This window comes from Gouania willdenowi, chromosome 17 (genome assembly GCF_900634775.1).
Source record: "Gouania willdenowi chromosome 17, fGouWil2.1, whole genome shotgun sequence".
NCBI classification, from domain to species: domain Eukaryota; kingdom Metazoa; phylum Chordata; class Actinopteri; order Blenniiformes; family Gobiesocidae; genus Gouania; species Gouania willdenowi.
In genome coordinates, this window is record NC_041060.1 from 4065654 (window position 1) to 4089579 (window position 23926).

Consider the following 23926-nt stretch of genomic DNA (forward strand, 5'->3'; position numbering starts at 1 on the left):
ACTGTAATTTTCAACCTTTAACCAATGTCTGTGGTTTTTGATATCCCATTTCATCATCACAATATTTTTTAAACAATTTCAACCCATTTTTCTTATTTTTACCCTTTTTCTGCAACTATTTTAACCAATTTTCATTCTAATTTGCAACTTTTAATCAGTTTCTGTGCTTTTTAAAATCCCATGTCACTATTTTTGGCACTTTTTTGGGGGTCAGATTGACCCCAAGGTTAAAATGTGTTTATAGAAAAACTTTCATTAAAAAAAATCTTGCTTAAAACTTTGAATTTTGACCAAAAGGACACAATGCTGAAAGGCCTTTAATTAGCTTTAAGTGTAATTGAAAAAGAAAAAGTGGTTCTTAACCTGGGTTTGTTGAGTCAGTGATGGGTCTGGTACAAATGTGATCCACAAAATGAATTACCATGATAAGCTAGTTATTTAAAGATACATTATGACATTGTTAATATTTAATTTTTAATATTAATTTATTGGAATTAAAAGCGTATTGAACAAAGTAGAAATTCAGCCAAGGCTTACAAGTTGTCTGAATAAAATCTATACCTAAGTTGTATTGTATTAAATTGTTAATATTTAATTTTAAATATTTATTTGAATTAAAAACTTTTTAGCGAGGCAGAAATTCAGCCAAGGCTCTGAATAAAATCTATACCTGAGTTCCATTGTAGTAAATTATTTTGTTTGTGATTGTTTTACAGCTCATAGTGTGATTTTCATGTGTTTTCAGTTTATTTTAGACCCATTCTTAGACTAGCATGTATTTGTAGCTGTTCTTTTACTTCTCCATCCCTGTTCTTGCTGTGATTTTGGTGTCTAATAAAGATTTCTCTCTATTTTTCAGGCTGGTGTCTATTTAATTTACATTCTTGGATTGGTCAAAGGTAGTGCTGACTTTGGTGTGGCTCTTACCATAATGTAAAATTTAAGGTTTTTATGAAAGATAGAAAATTTTAAAAAATGTTGTTTTTCGACACGTTTTTAGGCAGCACAAGGATATTTTCAACTTTTTAACACTAGATGTAAACCATCCTACAGTTTAAACTGACACTGAACAGGACTATCGGATGCATTTATGACCACTGATTTTATATATATATATATATATAACATGCAGGCCTTGGGTTCATTTTGTGCGATTGCTGAATTAAATGCAAATGTCTCCAAAAAACATACAGAATGACAATAAAATTATACAAAATTAAACCAAAAACACAACTAAAAATACACACCATCATTGCTGTCCCTTTAAGGAGAAAAAAAAAACTGCCACATATTGTGTAGCTGTTATTTAAAAATGTCTGTCTGGCATTTTGAATCAGCAAAATTATCTTTGTTCTAAGACTGAATTTAAAAAAAAAATAGCAAGATTTATATCGTATATCGCCATTTTCAGTAAAATTTTTGAGATATGTTTGGTCCGTATCGCCTATCCCTACTGCTCAGTTATTTCATTTAAACTAGATTTATATAGAATACAGTTGTTTTAGAATGTGTGGTGCTTTGATTTGAAAAATAAGTAAAAAAAAGATATTTTTATAATCAATAAAAAAATATATGTATATATATATAAACACTTACTAGACATTTCAAGTGACCTGATTTTAATTCTAGGTGACCCCACATGGGGTCACGACCCCAAGGTTGAAGATATTGTCTCTTTACCCCATGTAAAATATGGGTTACCTTTAAAGTGTTATGTACCGTAGTTTATGGAGATAAATTTGTGTCTTTAGTATTCAATCAAAACAAGTTGCTTTGATAACTCACTTCAATTAAAAAAAACTTTGTTGCAATCAACAAATACATTGTTGAAATGCAATTTTTCCTTTGATTGAAGTTAATTTTTTAAAAAATTTTTTTATTAAAGCATTAAAAAAAGAATAATAAGGATAAGGATAAACTTTATTGATCCCCCAATGGGAGAAATTAGGATGGTGCAGCAGCTCCAAAAAAACAAACAAACCGGAAACAGGAAATATAACAGCATCAAACATGAATTAAATAAAGGAGGACAAAATACAATAGAACTAAATAATACTAGGCATAAACACTGTGCACTTTCACTTGTGAAAAGACATATCAGAAAAAACACAGTGAGCAGCATTAATGATATTTAATTAATATTATACATTAGAGTCATGTGGCGATGGTACTGTTGAACAGTCTTACTGCAGATGGAATAAATGACCTAATAAACATAACTCTACCTCCATTACTACGGAGGACTAAAACTGCCGAAATCTAAATTAAATGAATAAATAAATACATGTGCATGTTGTACGTTTATACAATAAAGTATGTTTATATATGTATAAAATAAGTTTGTACATGTATAAAATAAGTGATTAAATAAAAGTTTTTTAAAAAAAAAGTTATATTTGTCTGTTGTTTTTATTTCCACTTTTATTTATCAATCTATAATTTTTTGACAATGTTTTTTTTTTTATTATTTTTTGCATTATTTACTTTTTTAATTTGTCCACTTATATGTATTTATTGTATTTAATTTAACTTTTTTATTTATTTTTCACGTTCATTTATTTATTTATTTATTTAGTTTACAGCTGTTACGCTTTTAAACATCGCCCCCTGGAGGTGACATATATCATGCACGTGACCCCCTGTCTTCTTCTCTTGATACAAGGAGCCGCGGACCGTGTGTTTGACACTTCGGGTTATTTCCACACCAGAGGGCGCAGAGCGCTGAGAAAAAGGATGAAAAAGTCCCACTCGAGACTCTTTTTTTTGTGTTTTTGGGTCATGACTCGTCTTTTCGGGGCGGTGACTCGTTATTAAGCCTCAAACTGGCTCAGACTGACGGTTCATCGGCTCACACAGTTTAACCAGAGCCGACAGACAGAGTCACTGTCCGGGGCCAGAGGAGAGAGACTGGACACGGGCAAGAAAGAGCCCAACAAAGCCTAGAAAGTCTTCCTCCAGACATGGACCAGGAGCGGTGTGTGGTGCTCTCCTCCCCCGGGCTGTGAGTGCTCCCGCTCGGCTGAGGAGCTCCGCTATGCCCCGGTGATTCTGCTAACGGTCCGACATTAAAATATCACCGAAAAGAAAGATTTAACCGAACAAATCACAACGAGATGGGGTAAGTACGACCATTTACCTCTTCTGTTTAATGTCATTGTCTTTGCTGATACTTTACTGTGTTTTTTTTAAAGTTGTTCTCAAATCAGGGTCCCTGTCCTTTATAGTTGTTCTCAACATTAGGGTCAGGACCCCATTTGGTGTCGCGAGACAGTGAGAGGGAGGGTCACCGTATGCATTCAATTTGACCCCATTCCTTCTTATTTTTAACATTTTTTTTTTTTTTTTTTAGCACATACACCAAACTTGTCATATTTTAACCTATTTTCGTCACTTTTTCTTGCCATGTTTTTGTTCTTTTAATGCATTTTTGCGACATTACTCCCATTTCTGACACTTTTCCCTTAAATTTCGATACCTTTTCTGCATTTTTGTTTCCTCTGTCAAGACATGTTCATCACTTATCACTACTTTTCTACCTAATGTCACATATCATATATTGACCCGTTACTGTCACTTTTAACTTCTTTTCACCATATTTCATGCTTATTTTTTTGCCAATTTAACCACATTCATGATTAGTCATGCCCATTATTTGCTTGTTTAAACTAATTGTTCCAATATTGACACTTTGAACCATTTTTTACCACTTTTTCTGTCTGTTTTTGGCCACTCTAATTTCAAACTTTTCACCAATTTATTTGGTTTTTAAAATCCCATTTCACCACCTTTTCCATCATTTTTAACCCATTTTGTTTTTGATTAAAACATGAATTTACATCTTTAAGATTACTATAAAATCTTAAAATGGCCAAAAATTTAATATTTATACTAATATTGAAATTTAAAGATTTAAAAATATATATTTTTGGCCTACTAATGGGTTTGAATTAAATATGTATATATATATTTGTTTAAATTATCATTTCACAGTCAAGATCTTTTTTTTTTTTTTTATTAAAAAAAGAAAAACTGTTTTTCTTTAAAAAATTAATTGAAAAATCTAAAAGTAGAATTTGGCCTAGATTTATTCCCAACTTTGGTGAAAATTTCCTGTAAACATGTCAAAGTCAGGTAAGTTTAAGGGTTGGATTCTGCTTAGTTGAGGGATTTTTTTTGGAGATATCACAGGTTCAGATCCTGGACAAGCCCCCAATTGTTGTGGCCTGTGGCTCAACAGATGTAACATAAAGGGAAGGAAGGTTTCTCCATCTTTAACAACTAATAATAAAGACAGGAAGTGGAGTTTCTTCTGGCAGGAAGAACAGCTAGAACAGTGGCTATAGCTGAAATTTGTGAAATGACAATGTAGCAATATGAATGGGATAAAGTTTAAAAACCATGAATTCATGTCTTGATGTAATCCGTTTTTTGTTTTTTTTTTTTGCTTTTTGGCAGAAGAGGAGCTTTAATCACCTTTTAAGATGTTTCCTCACCACAGAGAAAGGTATGTTGTTATTCTGCGCTGAACATTCACATTGAGTTTGAATTGAAAGGAGAAAATGAAAAAGCTGAAGCACTCATTTGTGAAGTGTTTACGAACAGGTTGTGGAATGTGTTCTATATATTCTAGTTGTTAATATTATTTACATAGTTATAAAATTATTCATCTTAGTTGTCAGTCATATTCTAGATCAGAAATGTGCGACTTCTATCGCCCTGGGAGCAACAAAAATGTGAGAATTAATACAGGAAATGACATATGATGTGTATTTTTGATGTTTTGTGTTTTGAGTCATTTTTGTGGTTGTTTTTGTGTGTTTTCGCAGTCATTCCATGTATTTTTGTTGCAGTGAAGGCATTTCTCTAATCCTTTTGTGTCATATATATGTAATGTGTTGTCCTTTTGTGTATTATTTATCATTTTGTGTATTTTTTTACACCTTTTTGGGTATGTTTTCTTCTTTTTGTGTGTATTCTATTTGTTTTTTGTGTATTTTTCTCTCATTATGTATTTTCTAAGTCATTTTGTGTGTTTTTGGAATCCTTTTGTGCATTTTTTGTATTTGTTTTGGGTTTTTGTTGCTCTTGTGTCTTTTTCTGCCCATTATATTGGAGTCATTTTTGTACATTATTTGTCGTTTTGTGCCTATTTGGAAACATTTTTGTGTATTTTGTTGTTCATTTTTGTGTTTCTGGTGTCTTTTTGTACAAATTTGTCATTGTTTTAGGTTCTGAAGTAATTTTTGTGAGCGTTTTTGTTCCCCTTTTGTATATGTTTCTGTTATTTTGTCTTCTTTTTAAACTCATTTTGTGCATTTACTTTGGGGGTCACAATAAATCAAACCAAGGGTATCATGTGGCCAGTCGCTCGTGTCTGTTCAGGCTTTTGGAAGATGGTGTTAGAGTCACTAAGTGGCAGATTTTATACTTGCATTTGATTTAATGATTATTTCTTATTGTGCGTTAAACCTTTTTTTATTTCAACCATTAAAAAATCACTAAACCAACATCATGACAGGCTTGTTTTCAGTTTTTTGAGCTAAGGTACATTATATATTGTGGTTTTATGATGAGGTCACGTTACAGTTTTTTTTTATTTAAAAATCTTTATTTGTTTATGTCCTTTTTGTTTCCTGGTGTTTATGAACCATATTAAATGCTATGAAGGCTGTGAGTAATTGCTGTAGTGTAATGTTAGCCTCTCCCAGTCCTCCCAGTGCTCCCAGCTGTAACTCCACCTATGCAGGGGGGATTACAGTGGGATCAGAAGGAAAATGAAACTAAAATATGGTGCAGCTGTTCATAACAAACAGCTGCTGTATCATATTTAAGGAGTTTACTTAATGTTAAAAGCGTTTCCTTTTCCTGATAATCTTCTAAATGACACGCTTGCATAATGGGGACGGTTATAGAAACACGTTAACATTGCACTACATTTATTTTGATGGTTATAATTTCCAAAGAACAAAGACTATACCAGCAAGAAAATGTCAGCAAGCAACAATTCATCACCCAAATTTATATCTAAAAAAAATAGACAACACAACAGTAAATATTCTTATACTGTTTGCATTTACATCTTGAATTAATGGATTGTTTTATTTTGGTTGATATTGTACATTGATACAATTTAAATACAAATTGTATTGATAATAGAATAAAACTAGGCAAGACATGTATTCGCAAGGCAAATATGACAACCTGTAACTGGATTTGTTGACAAGTTATATAATGCAGGAAAACAGAAGACTGACCTTGACCTTAAATATGACCTTGTGCAAAGGTCAAGGTCACACATTGAAAGGAAATGTTCAATGGTACCAGTCTTAGCACTGTATCTCAATTTGTGGCCATGTTATAAGAGAAAAATGTTTTCATTTGAAAATTTTTGTGACGTCATGAACTTTGACCCCACCAATGTTTTTTACTGGTCGGTCGTACAGCTTCGATCCAAGTAAATAAAATACTCCACTTGAGATGAGCTTTTCAGAAATGTAAGCATCAAACTTGTACGACAAATATTTGCAGAAATGTGGCACATTTAGTTTTTTTGTCACTTGACGCGACCTTGACCTTGACATTTTGATGCCAAAAAAGGTCGACAGACCATCTTTGACATTGGCCCTATGAGATGACATACTTGTCATCAGTGCTATATTAATAACCTAGGAGGAGTTTTAGGACAAAGAAAATTGTGGAAGAAAGATAATTAGAACTGCTACGATTACAATGTATTTGGCAATTTTCAATTACCAAATTCAAAAACAAAACAAAACAAAAAACTTATTTTCAGCCTATATAGATAGTTTCAGGTTCTTCAACCTATTTCAACAAGTTTCATCATATCTTCTGCATTATTTCACAGATAGTTCATTAGCTAGGCTAATACAAGGTAAATGCTAATCCAGTGCTAGGTTAGTGCTAATTCTATACTAATGTTAGGTTGATGTTAATGCTAAGCTGATGCTAGGTTAATGCTAGCTAATGTTAATTCTAGCTAATGCTACTGCTAATTAATGCTAGGTTAATGTTAGGCTAAATCTAGCTAATGTTAGATAATTCTAACACTAGATTAAATCTAGTTAATGATAATGCTAGGGAAAAATTTAGTTAGTGTTAATGCTAGCTAATGTTCATGTTAATGGTTGCTCATGTGAATGCTAATGCTAGTTAGTGTTAGGCTAATTTTAATGCTAGGCTAATGCTAAATAATGCTAATGCTAAGATAAATCTAGCTAATGCTAGCTAATGTTAATGCTAGTTAGTGTTATTCTTTTATACTAAATCTAGTTAATGCTAATGCTAGGCTAATAATCTAAAAATCAGGCTGAATGTTTCATTCCAATAGAAAACAATGGGATGTTTACAGGCAGTGGGGCCGTGTGACATCATCAATCACGTGATTTCAAGATGGAGAAAGACAGGCTCTAAAACTGTCAAGTAGTCCCATTTTTAAAAGTTAATAAAAGCGAATATGGTGCAAAATAATGTGTTTTTTAGATATAGATTTACTAATAAGGACATTTCAAAGATTTTAGGCTACATTTGTAAAAACAGTGAAGGATCCCTTTTAGGAGACAATTAAATATGTGGAGTACTTTCTAGTTGAATTGTCATTTATTTGTCAAAGTGCAATCTAATGCACATTAACGTTAAAATGACAAATTTTCTCTGCCTTTAATCTGAGATCAAATGTATTTGGCCCATGAACTAAAATGAGTGTAACACCCATGACTTAAGCATTACACACAAATCATGATGGATTTAAGTCCGTTTAATCACTTTCTTTAAACTTGTCACATCAAAGATACGGATCGGATGCTGCTTATATAATCTGTGTTGGTTGCTATTGAAGGTGCTCTCATGCTAGCAGACGTTTTAAATAGAAAGGTAATCAGCGCAGTGTTTCCTCCTCCAGGGAGCAGCCCATCTTCAGCACCAGGGCTCATGTTTTCCAGATTGATCCAACCACCAAGAGGAACTGGATTCCTGCCAGCAAGCATGCAGTCACCGTGTCCTTCTTCTTTGACGCCAACCGCAGCGTCTACCGCATCATCAGTGTGGGTGGGACCAAGGTAGACACCGTGGTGGAGATAATCGATTATTTCAATTCCACTTGTCAGATTTTTTTTTCTGCCTTCTTCCTAAATTTTTTTATTGAAAAGCTTGAGGACAGATAACAACATTTGGTCTTTTTCAGTGTTGGTGTTTTAGTTATTGTGTCATTACATGTCATTTCACAAAGTCTAAAAAAAATCTTAAAGGCCATTTAGTGAGTGTGTCAATTTTCGTGCATTCCTTTTTTTTTTTTTTCAGCTTCTAATGTGTCAGGAACTACATCACATAGGAAACTGAAATGTGGTATAGTGATACAGCTCCACCTACTCTATTAGAATATACAAAAATATCTGCTATACATCTTATCTGGTGGATATGCCAGCCCCTCAAATTTGGATGATTATAAGACACAGAGCCAAGCTACAATGGCCTCATGTAAAGGATTTTCAGTATTTGCGAGTGGTGAAATAACCCAAAGTTAAAAATGAAGAAATCACATGAATAAAAATTGTTTTATATTCCAAGAAATAGTCATACTGTAAATCAGTGGTTCCCAAACTGTTCCCACTCCCGTACCCCTTCAGACATATAACCTGAAGTCATGTACCCCCTACTCCTGCACTCTTAAAAACATGATAATGTAATGTCACAAATTTGGCCTGCAGGAGAAAGTTAAAAAGACAGAAAAAACATAAATTGTTGCCCAGATTGCCAAATAATTCAGTTGTAGATAAATCAGCTCAGATATCTAAATACACAAATTCAATGTATATTCCACAATATTTGGAGAATTGCTTTTTTTCTTCCCATGACTGCAGTCATTTTAAATTTAAAATTTTCAAAATAGTCAATTTCCCTGCAATTATTTAACATAATTTCTACAAATTCAATAAAAATTGGTCTCAAAATTATTGAAATTTGAAAGATAAAATCCTGCAGGGACTGTGTGTTGGCATCTTACCAACTTTACATGATGTATAAATCATACATAAAGTACAAACTTGGGTACATAAGTCAATGTTTTTTAACCTCTATTCACATACCCCCTATGACAGTTTGCGTACCCCTGGGGGTACCCGTACCCCACTTTGGGAACCTAGATTTTTTTTTTTACATTCCCACATGCAGTGATGGGCCAATGAAGATGGTAAAAAAAGTATTTTAGCTGATTTCCAGAGCGTGTCACCCAAGACCCAATGCACATACTTGACTAATCATTAGGGATGTGAACAGTCTATGTTCATAGCTCAAAGCTGATCAGATTACAGGGAGCTGAGGCATATGCTGAGTGGTTTACTGAAGAACACACACTAACTTTTTTCCATTTTTGAGGGGTGGGCATATCCACCAGATAGGATTTATAGCAGATATTTTTCTATATTCTGAGAGAGTAGGTGCAGCTGTATTACTATACCACATTCCAGTTTCCTATGTAGTGCAATTTTTGAGATATTGGAAGCTGAAAATGGAAGAAAAATAAGGACGAGCGAATATTGACACATGCCCCCCTCACTAAATTGTCCATATCTCAAAAAGTATTCATCCAATCAAGCTACAAATTTACAAAATAAAAGACATGTGTTTCACACAGCTCCAAGTTGAGTTTCAGAAACAGGAAGGTCAGATTAATGAAAGAAAAATAACAGAATGTTCAGCTTCAAATCTTCACAGGATTCCCTGATGTAGACACAAAATGCTGTTTTTATTTACATGTACTTGGTTTTGGTTTACTACTGTGCCAGTACTACTAGTGAGTGTACTATTAATACTGGGAAACAAAGGTTTTTGTCACACTAGACAATTTTGTGTTTCTTGTAAAGCTTTGAGTTATTTTGAGTACGCTCAAAATAACTCACTAATAGTATTAAAAACTGTTTCTAGTCTACTAGTAGTGCTAGTAAAGCCTTGTAGTACTAGTAGACCTAATGCAAATTAAGAAGGAGGGATTACAACCAAATCCAGCTCCCTGATTGGTTGGAGTATTTTTGAACACCAATGCCAAGCATGAATTTTCTTCTCCCCGCCCCCTTATTAGCATGTAGGACTTACTAGTAGTACTAGGGACACTTTTTTCTTCCTAGTAAACCAAAATTAAGTACATTTGAGTAAAGCTTTGTTAAGGTTGAGATCAATGATTAGCTTTCTCGTTTTTCATTGAGACATGTTTTTGTATCAAGATTTCCTAAAACTTCTGCTTTGTTTGAATTTGGCCTAGGCCTGGGCAATATATCGAGATTAATCGAAATTTCTATTTTGGTGATATAGAAAATTACAACATCCCCATAATGATATTTTTTTTTTACTTGATAGCTTATTTTGTGGTAAAATACTAAAATCACTGCTTTTTAGAACAGCATAAAAAACACAGTTACCGAACTCACTCACACGTGCTGTCCCTTATCAGAGAAAAAGCCAAAAGTGGCTCATATTGTGCAGCAGTTTGTTAATCAATTAACCTGTGTGGCATTTTGCATCAGCAAATTTAACCTAGAATTGTCTTTATGGTAAGACTTTATTGAGTTTAAAAATATTGAGATTTTTGTCATATATTGCCATTTTGAGAAGAAATATCGAGATAAGAGTTTGGGTCCATATCGCCCAGCCCTATCCTGGAGGTCTGAAAATATCCAAAGCAACAAATAAATCATCCATCAGAGCCTGTGACCCACGACTGGCACAGGATTTAGATCCTGAGGAAGAGTCCATTTCAGGGGTGGGGGGTGTTTTGACCCACATTTTTAGTTTCCCAGAATGCAGTGTGTGCAGGGTGGCAGCATTTGTGTTAATCTTTGTCACCATCCAACCTGTTTCTTTCACAGCCTTCATGTAATCATGAGTTCATGTTAATCATCTTTAACAGAAAGAGGAAAAAGCTTCTTCCTAAGCTGCTGCTGCTGCTGCACTTTTCTCATTTAAACCAAGTCTCATCCTCATCATGATGATGACGATGATGATGATGTAAAAACTAAAGGTTTAGAAGCTGGAAACATGCCTGATATGTTTCTTTCTTTCTTTGTATGTTTAGTGTTGTTATTTTCCGGTTAAAGTTCTTTTCTCCACAGGGGCAGATGTCAGCTCTCGTTACATCCAGTCAGATTTAGGTCAGGATTTACAGCTTTAGGCCAGTTTGAACGTCCTGCAGTCTTTGTACTGCAGGACGTTCAATTTGACTCTTTGTACTATTTTTTTGATTTATTTCATGTATTTTTTTTTTTGGGTGGGGGGGCATTTTTCATGTGAATCCTACATTTTCAGCTTTAATTGTTTTCTAATCACTTTACCTAAGCAGCCTCCAAGCTTGATGGAACCTCCACCCTGTTTACTGATTTAGTTTTGGTCAATAATTGGGCGATATTGATCTGAATCATACGTACTTTAGTTACTTATTTTGTTTATGTTGAATGTTAGAAAAGGCTCGATCGAGGCAAAATCAAGTTCAAAGTCACCTTTATTGTCAATGCTACAGTATATATACACATATATACGCATACAGAGTAGGGATGGGTACCTGTGAATCACTATCGGTACTCAATGGTACTAATTTTCAGTACTTTTGTGTGGTAATAAATGGTAAAATAAAATCTCAAATTGTTCCAATTTACCATATTCAAACCAACATCTACTGTATCTTCAAGTATTGTAGTATCTATGTGACAGGACTCTATATTACGAGTATTTCACTTGCATTTGTGCACATGTCAGAACGGCAAAAATGTACTTGTTTATAGTGCGGCCAAAATAACCGAGTTTTCGTTTGGTGCTAGTGCCAGAGCTTAGTTTGTTCTATCCCTGTTTATCCTAAGAACCGTGTGTGGGCGGAGCCTGTTTTGTCCGTGCAGCCGCGAGGTGAAGGAGAGTCTGATTAAAGAGCAGAGTGAGGCGCTTCCTTATACTTGTTCTTTAACACCGGGCTCCGGTGTACATTTTAGGACATCTTCAGGTCTCACTGAGGTATCAGCAAAACCCACTCATGACTCAGCAAAATCTCCGTCAGATGAACTGGCGTAGCGTTACTTTTTAAACCAAACTGTATCGAATGAAATGACCACAAGCTTCAAAATATATGTATATTTTAAATGAAAATAAAAGCTGTAAAACACAACATGGCATTTTATTTTGAAGGAACCGGAAGTACACACAAAGAAGTGAGTTGAAAAGCCATTCTTTCCTGTTATTTTTCAAAAGTTAAAATATATAAAGGTATTGTTTGATTAATGAATACATAGTTAAATTAAACGTTGAGATATCTTAGCCTTTAAATAACCTTAAAATAAATAGAAAATATCAGCTTTCAACTTACTCTCGTATCTGAAACAACACATATTGTTGACGTTGTGTGTATTTCCGGTTCAACAGCGAACAATAAGATGAGATAACCTTTATTAGTCCCACAAAGGGGAAATAGATATTTATGAGAAAACTTTAAACATAAGGATATTCTCCATTCCAATAAAATAAATTAGAAAAAATTAAAAAAGTAACTTCAATAAATCCAATAAAAACAGTATAATAAATTAATATTTTACAGATTTTAAAAGCAGGGCCAATGTAATCCAATGCTTGTTTTTTGCTGATACCGTGATACCCTTAGTCGACTCATCAAATTTCATAAACTGCACAGAATGCATCATTTCTTTTTTTATCCCTAGGCAATCATCAACTGCACTGTGACCCCCAGCATGACGTTTACTAAGACATCTCAGAAGTTTGGTCAGTGGGCCGACAGCAGGGCTAACACCGTGTACGGTTTGGGTTTCGCTACAGAGCAGCAGCTGCATCAGGTAAACAAACACAACAACACACACGTATTTAGCCTTATCGTTAATTAACTTTGCTTTGTTGCAAAAGTTTTCAGAAAAGTTTAAGGAGGTGAAAGATGCAGCTCGTCTGGCACGAGAAAAGTCTCAGGACAAAGAACTGGTGAACTCTGCTCTCAGTATCGCTGCTCCTCAGGTGAGTTACTGACAATGACTAAATCTGACTATATTTAAACATGTATACATGTATTTACTGAGGAGAGATCATTTAGTTTGTTTTAGCTGTCATTTTCAATGTTTTTGTCTCATTTTGTATGCACTTGCTGTTATTTTTTGCTTTTGAAGTCATTTTGTGATTTTTTTTTATTAATAGTCGTTTTCTCCATTTTTATTTTGTTGTGCTTTTTTGGAGTTATTGAGTGTCTTTGTGTTGGTTTTCTTTGTTTTGCTTTGTTTTTGCACAAATTTTTGTTGTCATTTTGTATGTTGAGTCATGTTTGTTGTCATAATGTGTTTTTGGAGTCATTTTGTGTATTTTTGTTGTCATAATGTGTGTTTTAGGAGTAATTTTATGTATTTTTATTCTCATTTTGTATTTTTGGAGTCATTTTTGGGTATTTTTGTTCTCGTTTTGTGTCTTTGTCTATTATTTTGGGGTATTTTTGTTGTTTTAATGTGTGTTTTAGGAGTAATTTTATGTATTTATCTTGTCATTTTGTATTTTTGCAGTCATTTTTGGTATTTTTTTGTCGTTTTGTATCTTAATTTTGCTGACGTGTTTTTTGAGTACATTTATGTATTTTTATTGTCATTTTGTATATTTGGAGTAATTTTTGGGTATATTTGTTGTTGTTTTGTATCTTTCTTTATCATTTGTGTATTTTTCTTTGTCATAATGTGTGTTTTTGGAGTCATTTTGTGTTTTTGCAGTCATTATTGTTATCGTTTTGTATCTTCATCTATTATTTTGGGGTAGATTGTTGTCTTAAAGTGTGTCTTAGGAGTAATTTGAGGTATTTATTTTGTCATTTTGTATTTTTGGAGTCATTTTTGGGTATATTTGTTGTCATAATGTGCTTTTGGGGTAATTTTATGTATTTTTCTGTCATTTTGTGTCTTTTGGAGTTATTTTTTTACAGCTTCTTTGAGTCCGCACAAAATTACAGCGAGGGCAACATGTGGCCCCCGTGCCGCCAGTTGCTTATGTCAGATTGGAGGGAATGATTGAGAGAGTAGAGCAGAAGATATCTTAGCTGGGTCACTTGTCTCAGAGGGAAGCCAAAGTGAGAGAAATATAGGGCGCTGGTAAAATTATCCTGTGCTGCTTCACACTGAGGAAAATGAACATTTTTGCTTTTTGTTCATTAGAGAATAATCAACTGCTTGGTCACAAGAAACATGCTCCATTATTTCTTCTTGTTTTATTGATTCAATGAACACTGGGGAAAAGTTAGCGTAGCTGTGTTAGCGTAGCAGTGTTAGCTGAGCGTAGTGAGACCAACCGCTGTAACTAAAAGCTTGTTTATTTTCTCTTCCCTTTGTGGACCTGCTGTAGTTCTCACAGGTGAGTTTTCGCTGCGTTTTGCAAAAAAAAACGAAATCCATGTCTAATTTAGTCTTTGCATCATCAATGTTGTATGTATTATATTTTTTTTTTTTGCATGTGGCCCATGGTCTATCTTTGTACGGCCCAAAACGACTCAAAAAATGACAACAAAAATACACAAAGCTACTCCAAAGTCACAAAAATAACACACAAAGAAATCAATATAAAACAATTGCACAAAACGACTCCAAAAAGACACCAATCAACAACAAAAATATTCAAAATGGCTCTGAAGTCACAGAAATGAACAAAAATACACCTAGATACTCCAAAAACACAAAAATAAAAAAATAACTTGGATAACACACTTAATGACAAACAAAACAACAAAAAATAACACAAATACAGTTTGACAACGGAAATGCACAAAATAACTTCAAAGACACACAAACAACACCAAAAATACACAAAGGTACTTCAAAGACACAAAAAAACACAGAAAAAAATTAAATCAACGTTTAAAATAAACTTAATGACTCCAAAAACACACAAAACAACAAAATATAACACAAGAAATACAAATAGACGACATAAATACACTAAATGACTCCAAAGACACATAAGTAACACACAAAAGTCAAAATAAACACCAAAAATACACCTATTGACTCCATAAAACACACAAAACAACAACAAAACTTCACAAAGGTACTCCAAAGACACATAAATAACAAAACATTTTTTTTTAAATCAACCTAAAAACTGCACTTAATGACTCCAAAAACACACAAAACAACAACAAAACTACACTCAAAATGTCCACAAAAAGTGACCAAACCCTTTATCTCCTGTGTTAATGCTCAGATTGACCATTATTCTAAATGCTTACATAAATGTTGATATTGTTACCCTGAGATCAGATATAATGACATTTTGGTGCCACCCTTCTGTGATAAAATATGAGTTATGACATTACTAAAAATAAGCACTTTTTCTTGTTTGTTTGACATGGATTTGGTATAATCTTTATTCTTCTTCTTCTCTGATCTAAATGAAAATGAAAGAATTGGTTCTTGTCTGTATGTGTGTGCTTTACTGGGGAAGTCCATTTACTGATGTGTTCCTCAGGACCTCTCTGATGACCTCCAGTCTCCACCAGTGATGTGTGTGAACGGTCCTGAGGACAAACTGTTCCGTAGTCAGAGTGCAGACATCACACTGGCCTCTGAGAAGGAACGCATTAAGAAGATGCTCTCTGAAGGGTTCGTTTTACTCTATTTTTTGAACAATTTCAGCCCATTTTTGCTTATTTTTTTTTACCATTTTTCTGCAACTACACAGAACTTGCCATATTTTAACCTATTTTTGTCACTTTCTCTTGCCATATTTTTGTTCCTTTTAAGGTATTTTTGCTACATTACTCCCATTTCTGACACTTTTCCATCAAATTTCAATGCCTTTTCTCCACATTTGTTCCACTTTCAAGACATTTTTAGCACTTATAAACCCTTTCTACCACTTTTTCACCTAATGTCCCATATTTTCACCCTTTATTGTCACTTTTCATGCTTATTTTTGCTAACTTCACCGCATTCACCATTTGACATGCCCATGCTTTGCCACTTTATTTTTATTTATTTATTTTTTTTTTTTTTTAAACTTTAAACTAATTGTTCCAATATTGACACTTTTACCCTAATTTCCAACTTTTAATCAATTTCTGTGGTTTTTAAAATTCCATTTCACCACCTTTTCCACCATTTTTGGTCACTTTTAATCATTTTTTTTTCTAACTAAAACAAGGATTTACATCTTAAAAATGACATTTAATATTTAATTTTGTGTGTATGTATTTGTCTGTTATTTTTGTAGTCATCCTGTATATTTTTCAGTCGTTTTGTTTGTCATTAAGTCTATTTCTCTCTCATTTTGTATGGTAAATGGACTTGATTTATATAGCGCTTTATCCTCACACTGAAACAGTCCCAAAGCACTTTACATTTCAGCTCATTCACCCAATCACTCTCACATTCACACACCAGTGGGACAGGACTGCCATGCAAGGCGCTAGTCGACCACTGGGAGCAACTTAGGGTTCAGTGTCTTGCCCAAGGACACTTCGACACATAGTCAGGTACTGGGATCGAACCCCCAACCTCTCGATCAGAAGACGACCCTCTACCACCTGAGCCACGGTCGCCCATGTATGTTTTATTGTCGTCCATTTATTTTTGTTGTCATTTTGTATTTCTCTGTTATTTTTGTGTATTTTTGTAGTCATCCTGTGTATTTTTCAGTCATTTTGTGTGTTTTTGGTGTCGTTTTGTTGTATATATCTTTGTTATTGTGTGTTTTTGGTGTTGTTTTCGCTCTCATTTTGTATGTTTTATTGTCGTCCATTGTTTTATTCATTTTGTATTTCTCTGTTATTTTTGTGTATTTGTTTAGTCATCCTGTATATTTTTCAGTCGGTATTTGTGTTTTTGGTGTTGTTTTGTGTCTTTCAGTAAACTCCTCCCATTTTGTGTGTTTTATCTCTCGGAAAGGTTTGTTTTCCTCCTCCCATTAAACATTAAACACTTATTTTAATTACATACTGTCCGTTTCTTAGGGTTTGATATTTCTTTAGTTTAGTTTGTCTGAGGAAAAATAAAAAAAGGTTGTGGAAGTGCTGACTCATCCGCCTCCTCAATGCTTTTAACAAAATAAAGCTGCTCCTAATGGTTGCCATGGCACCCAGTAACAGCGGTTCAGGACCAAATGGGACATGGACGAAAGAAAATGGTTCATTAGAGCAGCAGACATGCAAGTGTGTTTATAAATAAATAGCTTGTGTTACAAGGCAAAAGGTTGTGTCATGGCAAGCTTAGGACAAAGTCACTGGGAGCAATTCAGGTTTAAAAAAAATAAGTCCATTTATTTTCTGCTTTCAGTCCAGACAGCATATCTTCTTTAAACAACAGGAAAAACAAGGAGAGAATCATCAAAAACAAATACTCCATCAAGGGGTTCAATTCAGACCTGCTCAGACATTTCCCTGTCCGTGTGTGCTGCAGGAGCCATCTTGGCTTGTTCTTCCCTCCTCACCTTCACTTCCTGCTTTTATAGGCCCGAGGCTCCGCCTCCTCAATCAATGCCTCTCATTTCTTTAACCAAAACTGAACCCTTCATAATTGTAATAAAACAAGAATTTTACAAAATATATTAAACACAATTTCTCACTTGCAAAACAAATTAAATACATGTTTGAAATCTACATTTAACAAATATTCAACATTTTAGTTGTGAGGGAGTTTTTGCTTCCTAACAGCTTGACACATGAATGGCTCAATTATAAATGATATATGACAGAGATGGGCAACTGTTATCAAAACCACAATTAATGTGATTATCAACATTCATGTCAGTATTTAGAATAATAACCAATTTGAACATTAATACAAGAAAGAACAAAGGGTTTTGTGTGTTTTTAGAGTCATTTTGTGTAATTTTTGTTTTTCTGTATATTTGTACATGCTGTGTGTTTTTGGAGTCATTTTGTGTTATTTTGCTGGCCTTTTGTGTACAGTTTTATTGCTGTTTTGTGTATTTTTCTTCTAATTTTGTGTGTTTTTGCTGTCCATTTCTGTATCTATGTTGTCTATTTCTGTATTTTTCTGTCATTTTGTGTCATTTTCCTGTAGTATTATGTGTTTTCCTCTCATTTTGTGTATTTTGCTGTCATTTTGTGAGTTTTTCTTGTAGTATTGTGCATTTTTTTTGTCCTGTTATGTATTTCTGCTGTCATATTGTATATTTTTCTTCTGTTTTTGTGTATTATGTATATGTCATTTTATGTATTTTTCTGTCCGTTTCTGTGTTTTTGCTTTGTGTATTTTTGCATTCCTTTTGTGTCTATTTCTGTCACTTTGTGTATTTTCCTAGTTGCTTGTGTACTTTTCTGTCATATTTTGTTTATTTTTCATAGTCATTTTGTGTGTTTTTGGAGTAATTTTTTGCGTGCACTTTGGGGGCACACACACCAGGTTTAAACTCAATATTCCCATCAGTCAGAAGTTCCATATTAAGCCCACCTGTGGTATGTTTAATGTAGAGATAAAGACCTGTAGACGTGGTCCTTTACAGACTCTGACTCTCTGTCTATTTCAGATCGATCTGTGATATGAACCTGGAGGCCGAGTTCTTCACTCTGCAGGATAGCAACACTAAGCTAGTAGCGGCCCTGCACGAGGCTAATGCTAACGTGGAGCAGTGGAAGAAACAGCTGGGAGCCTATCAGGAGGAGACAGAGCGACTTAGAGAGCAGGTAAACACACGTCACCTTCACCTCACTGTGCTAATGTTGACCATCCTGCCTAATAGTGAAATATTATAAGATATGGACACAAAACCAAACTTAGAGAAATGACTGGTAATATAGAGTCCTAGGTCCACAAAACTGTGATGTCTGACCCAAGGATATTTAGAATCTAACCAATCTGAACTGAATTATGTGTTTTTATTGTCATTTTGTGGGGATTTCTCTAAATTTGTGTGTCTTTTGGTGCCATTTAGTATTATTTTCATTGTTTTGTAAATTTTTGATTTAAATTCTTTCTTATTTTACCTGTTTTTGTTGTCAATTTGGTGTTATTTTGTATATTTTTCTCTCATTATATGTATAATTTGTGTGTTCCTTGTATTATTTTATCACGTCATTCCTTTCTCATTTTATATGTTTCTGGTGTTGTTTTGTATGTCATTTAGCATGTTTCTCTATTTTTGTGTAATTTTGTAGTCAAACTGTGTATTTTTCTGTCATTTTGTGTATTTTTTTTTGTCGTTTTGTTAGATATATCTCTGTTATTATGTGTTTGTGGTGTTGTTTTTTGATTTCATCTATTTTTCTCCAATTTTGGGTGTTTTCATTGTTGTTGTTTTCTATATTTCTCGGTTATTTTTGTGTATTTTTGTTGTCATCCTCAGTATTTTTCTGTCGTTTTGTTGTATATATCTCTGGTAATCTGTTGTTTTGTATGTCATTTAGTCTGCTTCTCTCTCATTTTGTGTGTTTTTATTGTCGTCCATTTGTTTTTGTTGTTGTTTTGTATATTTCTCGCTTATTTTTATGTATTTTTTCTCATCCAGTGTATTTTTCTGTCATTTTATGCGCTTTTGGAGTCATTTTGTGCGTTTCCTTTTGGGGGCTTCACATACATAGACCAATGGCCCCGTTGCCCATGTCTGCTCTGGTCCACACATGTGTTGCGTCTCGTTCTCTCCCCACTCATCAATAAAAGTCATTTCCATCTTTCCTGAGGGAGCGTCCTCGCCTCAGGCCAACATTACAAACATCTTTACTTTTATTTCTTCAGCTTCTACAGTATTGATCTCTCTCACTTGTTAAACTAGAAAACAGCTTCCACCATCATAAACATGTAGACAAATTAACTCACATTAGTGGGAGGAGTCAGTGATCCCTGTGTCTGAGGACGGCCACCGGGCGGCTGGATGTGGTTCACGTCTCTCGGGTGGCGTGTGTGACAGCGAGGGCCGTATGTAGGACGCCAACATCCTACTTTCACTGTCCCAGTTTGAGTGAAATGAAAGCTCACCAGAGGGGGCTGCCATCCAATGAGCTTCTCATTTATTACGAAGCCTTTTAAAGGTGCCTTTGTGTTTCCTGTGATTCATGGAGCCTGAGTGACGACATGTGACGATACTGCTTTGTGAGAGTGCTGACACGTGTATCTGTATATAACAGCTTGTAGGTTATAGACTTGATGCTCAAACCTCACATTAAAGTAAAATTATTCACAAACAAACTTGCATTTTGTTTTGCAAATAAGAAAAGTACCTGTCAAACAGTTACAACATGTTTTACACATGCAAAGAAACATGTATTCAATTACAAAAATATATCATTTAACTACAAAAAAAAAGAAAAAAGTGAATCTATAACTACAAATAATATGTATTAGTTTGATGGGTATGTTTCCTATTTGCAAAACAACTGCATTAATTTTTTTTTTTGCAAATAAAAAATTTACCTATCAAACAAATACAGCATGTTTTACACATGCAAAGGAACATTTCTTCAGTTACAAAAATAAATCCTTCAAATACAAAAAAAGAAAAAGAAAAAAGTGAATCTATAACTACAAATAATATGTATTAGTTTGATAGGTATGTTTCCTATTTGCAGAAAAACTACATGCATTTTTTTTTTTTGCAAATAAAAAATGTACCTATTAAACAAATGCAGCATGTTCTACACATGCAAAGGAACATTTCTTCAATTACAAAAACATGTCCTTCAAGTAAGAAAAAAAAAGTGAATTTTCCGCCATTCAGATCCACACACAAACACTTGTAAGCCTCATAAGAAATGTCCTATTATGTACTTTTTGTAATTCAAAATTATAATTTTTTTGTATGTGTAAAACATGCTGTTGTTGTTTCTGTATCAAATACACAAAAGGACAGAAAAATACACTCAACAACAGAAAAAACACATAAAATGGCAGAAAAACTACACAAAACAGCAGCTAAAATACGCTAGACATCTACAATTACAGAAAAGTATACAAAATGACAACAAAAATGCCACTTTGTTTTTCTTATGAAGCCTCACGAACACATAAATTAAGGATTCATAAACAAACTTGCATTTTGTTTCGCAAATAAGGAACAAACATATCAAACAATCACAACATGTAATAATAATAATAATACATTTTATTTGTAATGCACTTAACATTTGATACCAAATCTCAAAGTGCTACATGATTAAAAAAAATTAATAAATAAAACACAACATATATTAAAAAACAGGACTAAAAGAGGCATTAACTGTTAAAATAAGTTTCTGTAAAAAGGTGATATTTAAGTTTGTTCTTAAAAATGTCCATAAGCTTCAGATGACGATGAAATCACGAAAGCTTGAGTTGCTAAAGCGTTCAACCACTGCCTGCCACTGTGTAAACGTTGAGGTGTGTTTCATCAGGTGGCCGACCTTGAGGCTCATGGAGGTCACGGTCCCAGTGATCTGCTGAAGGATGAACTCACACAGTCACTGGAGGAGCTGGAAGCTCTGCTGAAGGCCAAAGATGAGGTTTGTCTCTGACTTTGTGCATTATTTAATTTCTTCTTTTTTATTACATTACACAGAATCTCATGAAAACAATTGTCATTCATTTGTAGGAAATTCACATTTTGCAAAGCAAGAGAGCCGAGTACCATGAGATGGAGCACGAGAGAGACGAGGCCATCCGCAGGCTACGGGTAGGAGCTACGCTGGTTCTGATTGGTTCTCAGAGTCGGCTCCAGCCAGTATTAAATGGGGGGGGCATTAAGAAAGCTGCGGGGGGGCAAAAAAACGCTCCGCACTTACTAGCACTAGGTGTTCAGCTTTTACTGTGTGCACAGTGTGCAGCAAGGGTGAAAGAAAGAAGGTAAATAATAGTAAATGAGCATTTAACAACAAACCTAATGCTATATAAACACAAAAACAAAGTTAGCTTGCTAACATACCTCTGACAAAGTGGTCGCTACAGACACGGACATCAGCAGACAGAGGTTTAAAATCCACTTTTTACAGAGTTGTTCCTTGAGCTTTTTACAGTTCTCACCATTGTGAACAACAATCTTTGGTACACTATAAAATCTCTTTTCCTTTTCTCGATTAGAACGATTGGAGCAGCCGTAAACTACACAAAACATGGGCATTTTAAGGATTTCAGATTGCAGATTCTCAAGCTACTTCACTTCCTGTCCTATATCTATATCTCTATACGGCTTTGGCTCTCACGATGCAGCAATGTGAGTGACGTCACGTGAATCAACAGAACAGGCTCCGTTCACGCTGTCGGTGTGTGTAGTCAGTTGCGATAGCCAATCAGATCTCTTGAATTTGAGTAATAAAAAGCTCCTCCTGTAGCGTGGGAAGAGTGGGGTGGGGGGGGGCACAGTAGGTCCACAAATTAAATCAAAACAAAAATAAGATGAGGCAAATAAAGCTAAGCTAAGCTAAATAAACAAGCAATAGGAAAGCAAAGCTAAACTAAGTTCAGATAAACTAAATCAAGCAAAGCCATGATAACAAAAGCTAAATTAAGCCAAGCTCAGCTAAAGGAAGCTAAGTAAAGCTAAGCTAAGGTAAGATAAGGCAAATAAAGCTAAGCTAAGCAAAATAATGGTAAGCTAAATATACAAAATGGGGGAAAAAAAGAGAAACAAAATGTATTTGAACCATTTCGATGTTTGCAGAAGGAATATTTTAAATTTAAAATTACGTTTTTTAAATTTTTGACCTTAAATTCGCAGGAGGTGGAGATGCGAAACTCAGAGCTGGAACGTCGTGTCCACAACACGGAGACGAACCTGAGCAACTCACTGGAGGATCGAGATCGTCTGGATAGTGAAATCCAGAGAGCCGTAGGAATCCTGGACATCAAAATATTTGACCTCAACGACCTGCGTCAGAACCTTGTTAAACTTATCGATAAATGAGGAGGAGCTTCAGCGTGGGGGGAGGAGCAAAGAGCGAGAAACGGAGCTAAGCCACGCCTTCTTCTTCCTGCACTAACGTCAGCGTGTTTGCTGCAGCAGTTCAGCTTAGTTACACTAAAATAACGCTTTTTTATCGCTTTCACTTTCAATGCAATAAACCAACGTTAAGGTAAGTGCTTCAACTACGCTACACGTTTAATACTGAACATCTGGTGCTTGTGCTTTTTCACACACACACACACACACACACACACACACACACACACACACACACACACACACACCACGCACGCACACACGGCGATGGTGTCTACATACTACACATGATAAGAGGCCTTTCATTCTCCTCTGCACAAATGACTTAGATAGGCATCCATGCATAATGTAGCAGATTAATTTGTTAACAGGCGAATTAGATTAAATTATTCACATGCAGTCATTTTAGTGTGAAAACTGTGATTTATTTATTTGGGTTTTATTTTGACAGCGGGAAATACAGAGCAGAATGGTTTAACATTATCAGTGGATGGTTAGTTTAAGGTCAGATTTTCCACCATTTATATCAATATAATGCAATCCTACAAGTGATGCCATTTGATCCTATCGATTATTGTGATTTTAATTTCTTTATTTTTCTTATCCAAAAACAAAATCTACTTTGCATAATTTCTAAACATTTAGAGTTAACATTTAGATTTTGATTTAACATTTAGATTTAGATTTAAATTTAACATTTAGATTTACATTTAACATTTTAATTCAACATTTACATTTAGATTTTTTTTCTCATGTGTACACATTTTTAACAATGATATAGCTGCATTCTCTGTATGAAAAGCACTTTTTATAAATAAAGATTGATTAGATTGATAGAACATGCTGTTTACATATGTTTCTGTCTCAAATGAAAGAAAAATTGTCAAAATATGTCAGTTATGAAAAAGTGACTTTGGTACCCCATAAACTACATGTAGTGTTAACCTATGACCACAAATGCCAACAGGGTAAACAAATAATATATGTGTATATATATATATATATATATATATATATAATTAATTTTTTTTTTTTTTTT

General features: G+C 34.2%; 1 protein-coding gene across 6 annotated transcripts; it reads left to right on the forward strand.

Annotated features, from left to right (window-relative positions):
• The first annotated feature begins 2643 nt into the window (after positions 1-2643).
• LOC114479171 (homer protein homolog 3) lies at positions 2644-23569 on the forward strand. 6 transcript variants are annotated; one of them, XM_028472709.1, is made up of 11 exons: positions 2644-3118; positions 4459-4504; positions 7919-8075; positions 12708-12839; positions 12907-13011; positions 14371-14379; positions 15490-15623; positions 18511-18667; positions 21347-21454; positions 21544-21624; positions 22666-23569. In XM_028472709.1, exons 2-11 carry the CDS (start codon positions 4482-4484, stop codon positions 22849-22851), a joined length of 1092 nt encoding a protein of 363 aa, XP_028328510.1. In that variant the 5' UTR covers positions 2644-3118; positions 4459-4481; the 3' UTR covers positions 22852-23569. The 6 variants fall into 6 exon arrangements, with proteins under 6 accessions (XP_028328510.1, XP_028328509.1, XP_028328512.1 ...); XM_028472708.1 differs by having other exon boundaries at positions 4456-4504; positions 22666-23568; XM_028472711.1 differs by having other exon boundaries at positions 4456-4504; positions 15511-15623; positions 22666-23567.
• Positions 23570-23926: the final 357 nt, after the last annotated feature.

Bases quoted from the DNA above. Each gene is read 5' to 3' on its own strand.
- LOC114479171 (XM_028472709.1), top strand. From the start codon at position 4,482: ATGTTTCCTCACCACAGAGAAAG. The intron at 12,840-12,906 runs GTAAACAAACAC...TTGTTGCAAAAG, and splicing joins CAGAGCAGCAGCTGCATCAG to TTTTCAGAAAAGTTTAAGGA. The intron at 15,624-18,510 runs GTTCGTTTTACT...TGTCTATTTCAG, and splicing joins AAGAAGATGCTCTCTGAAGG to ATCGATCTGTGATATGAACC.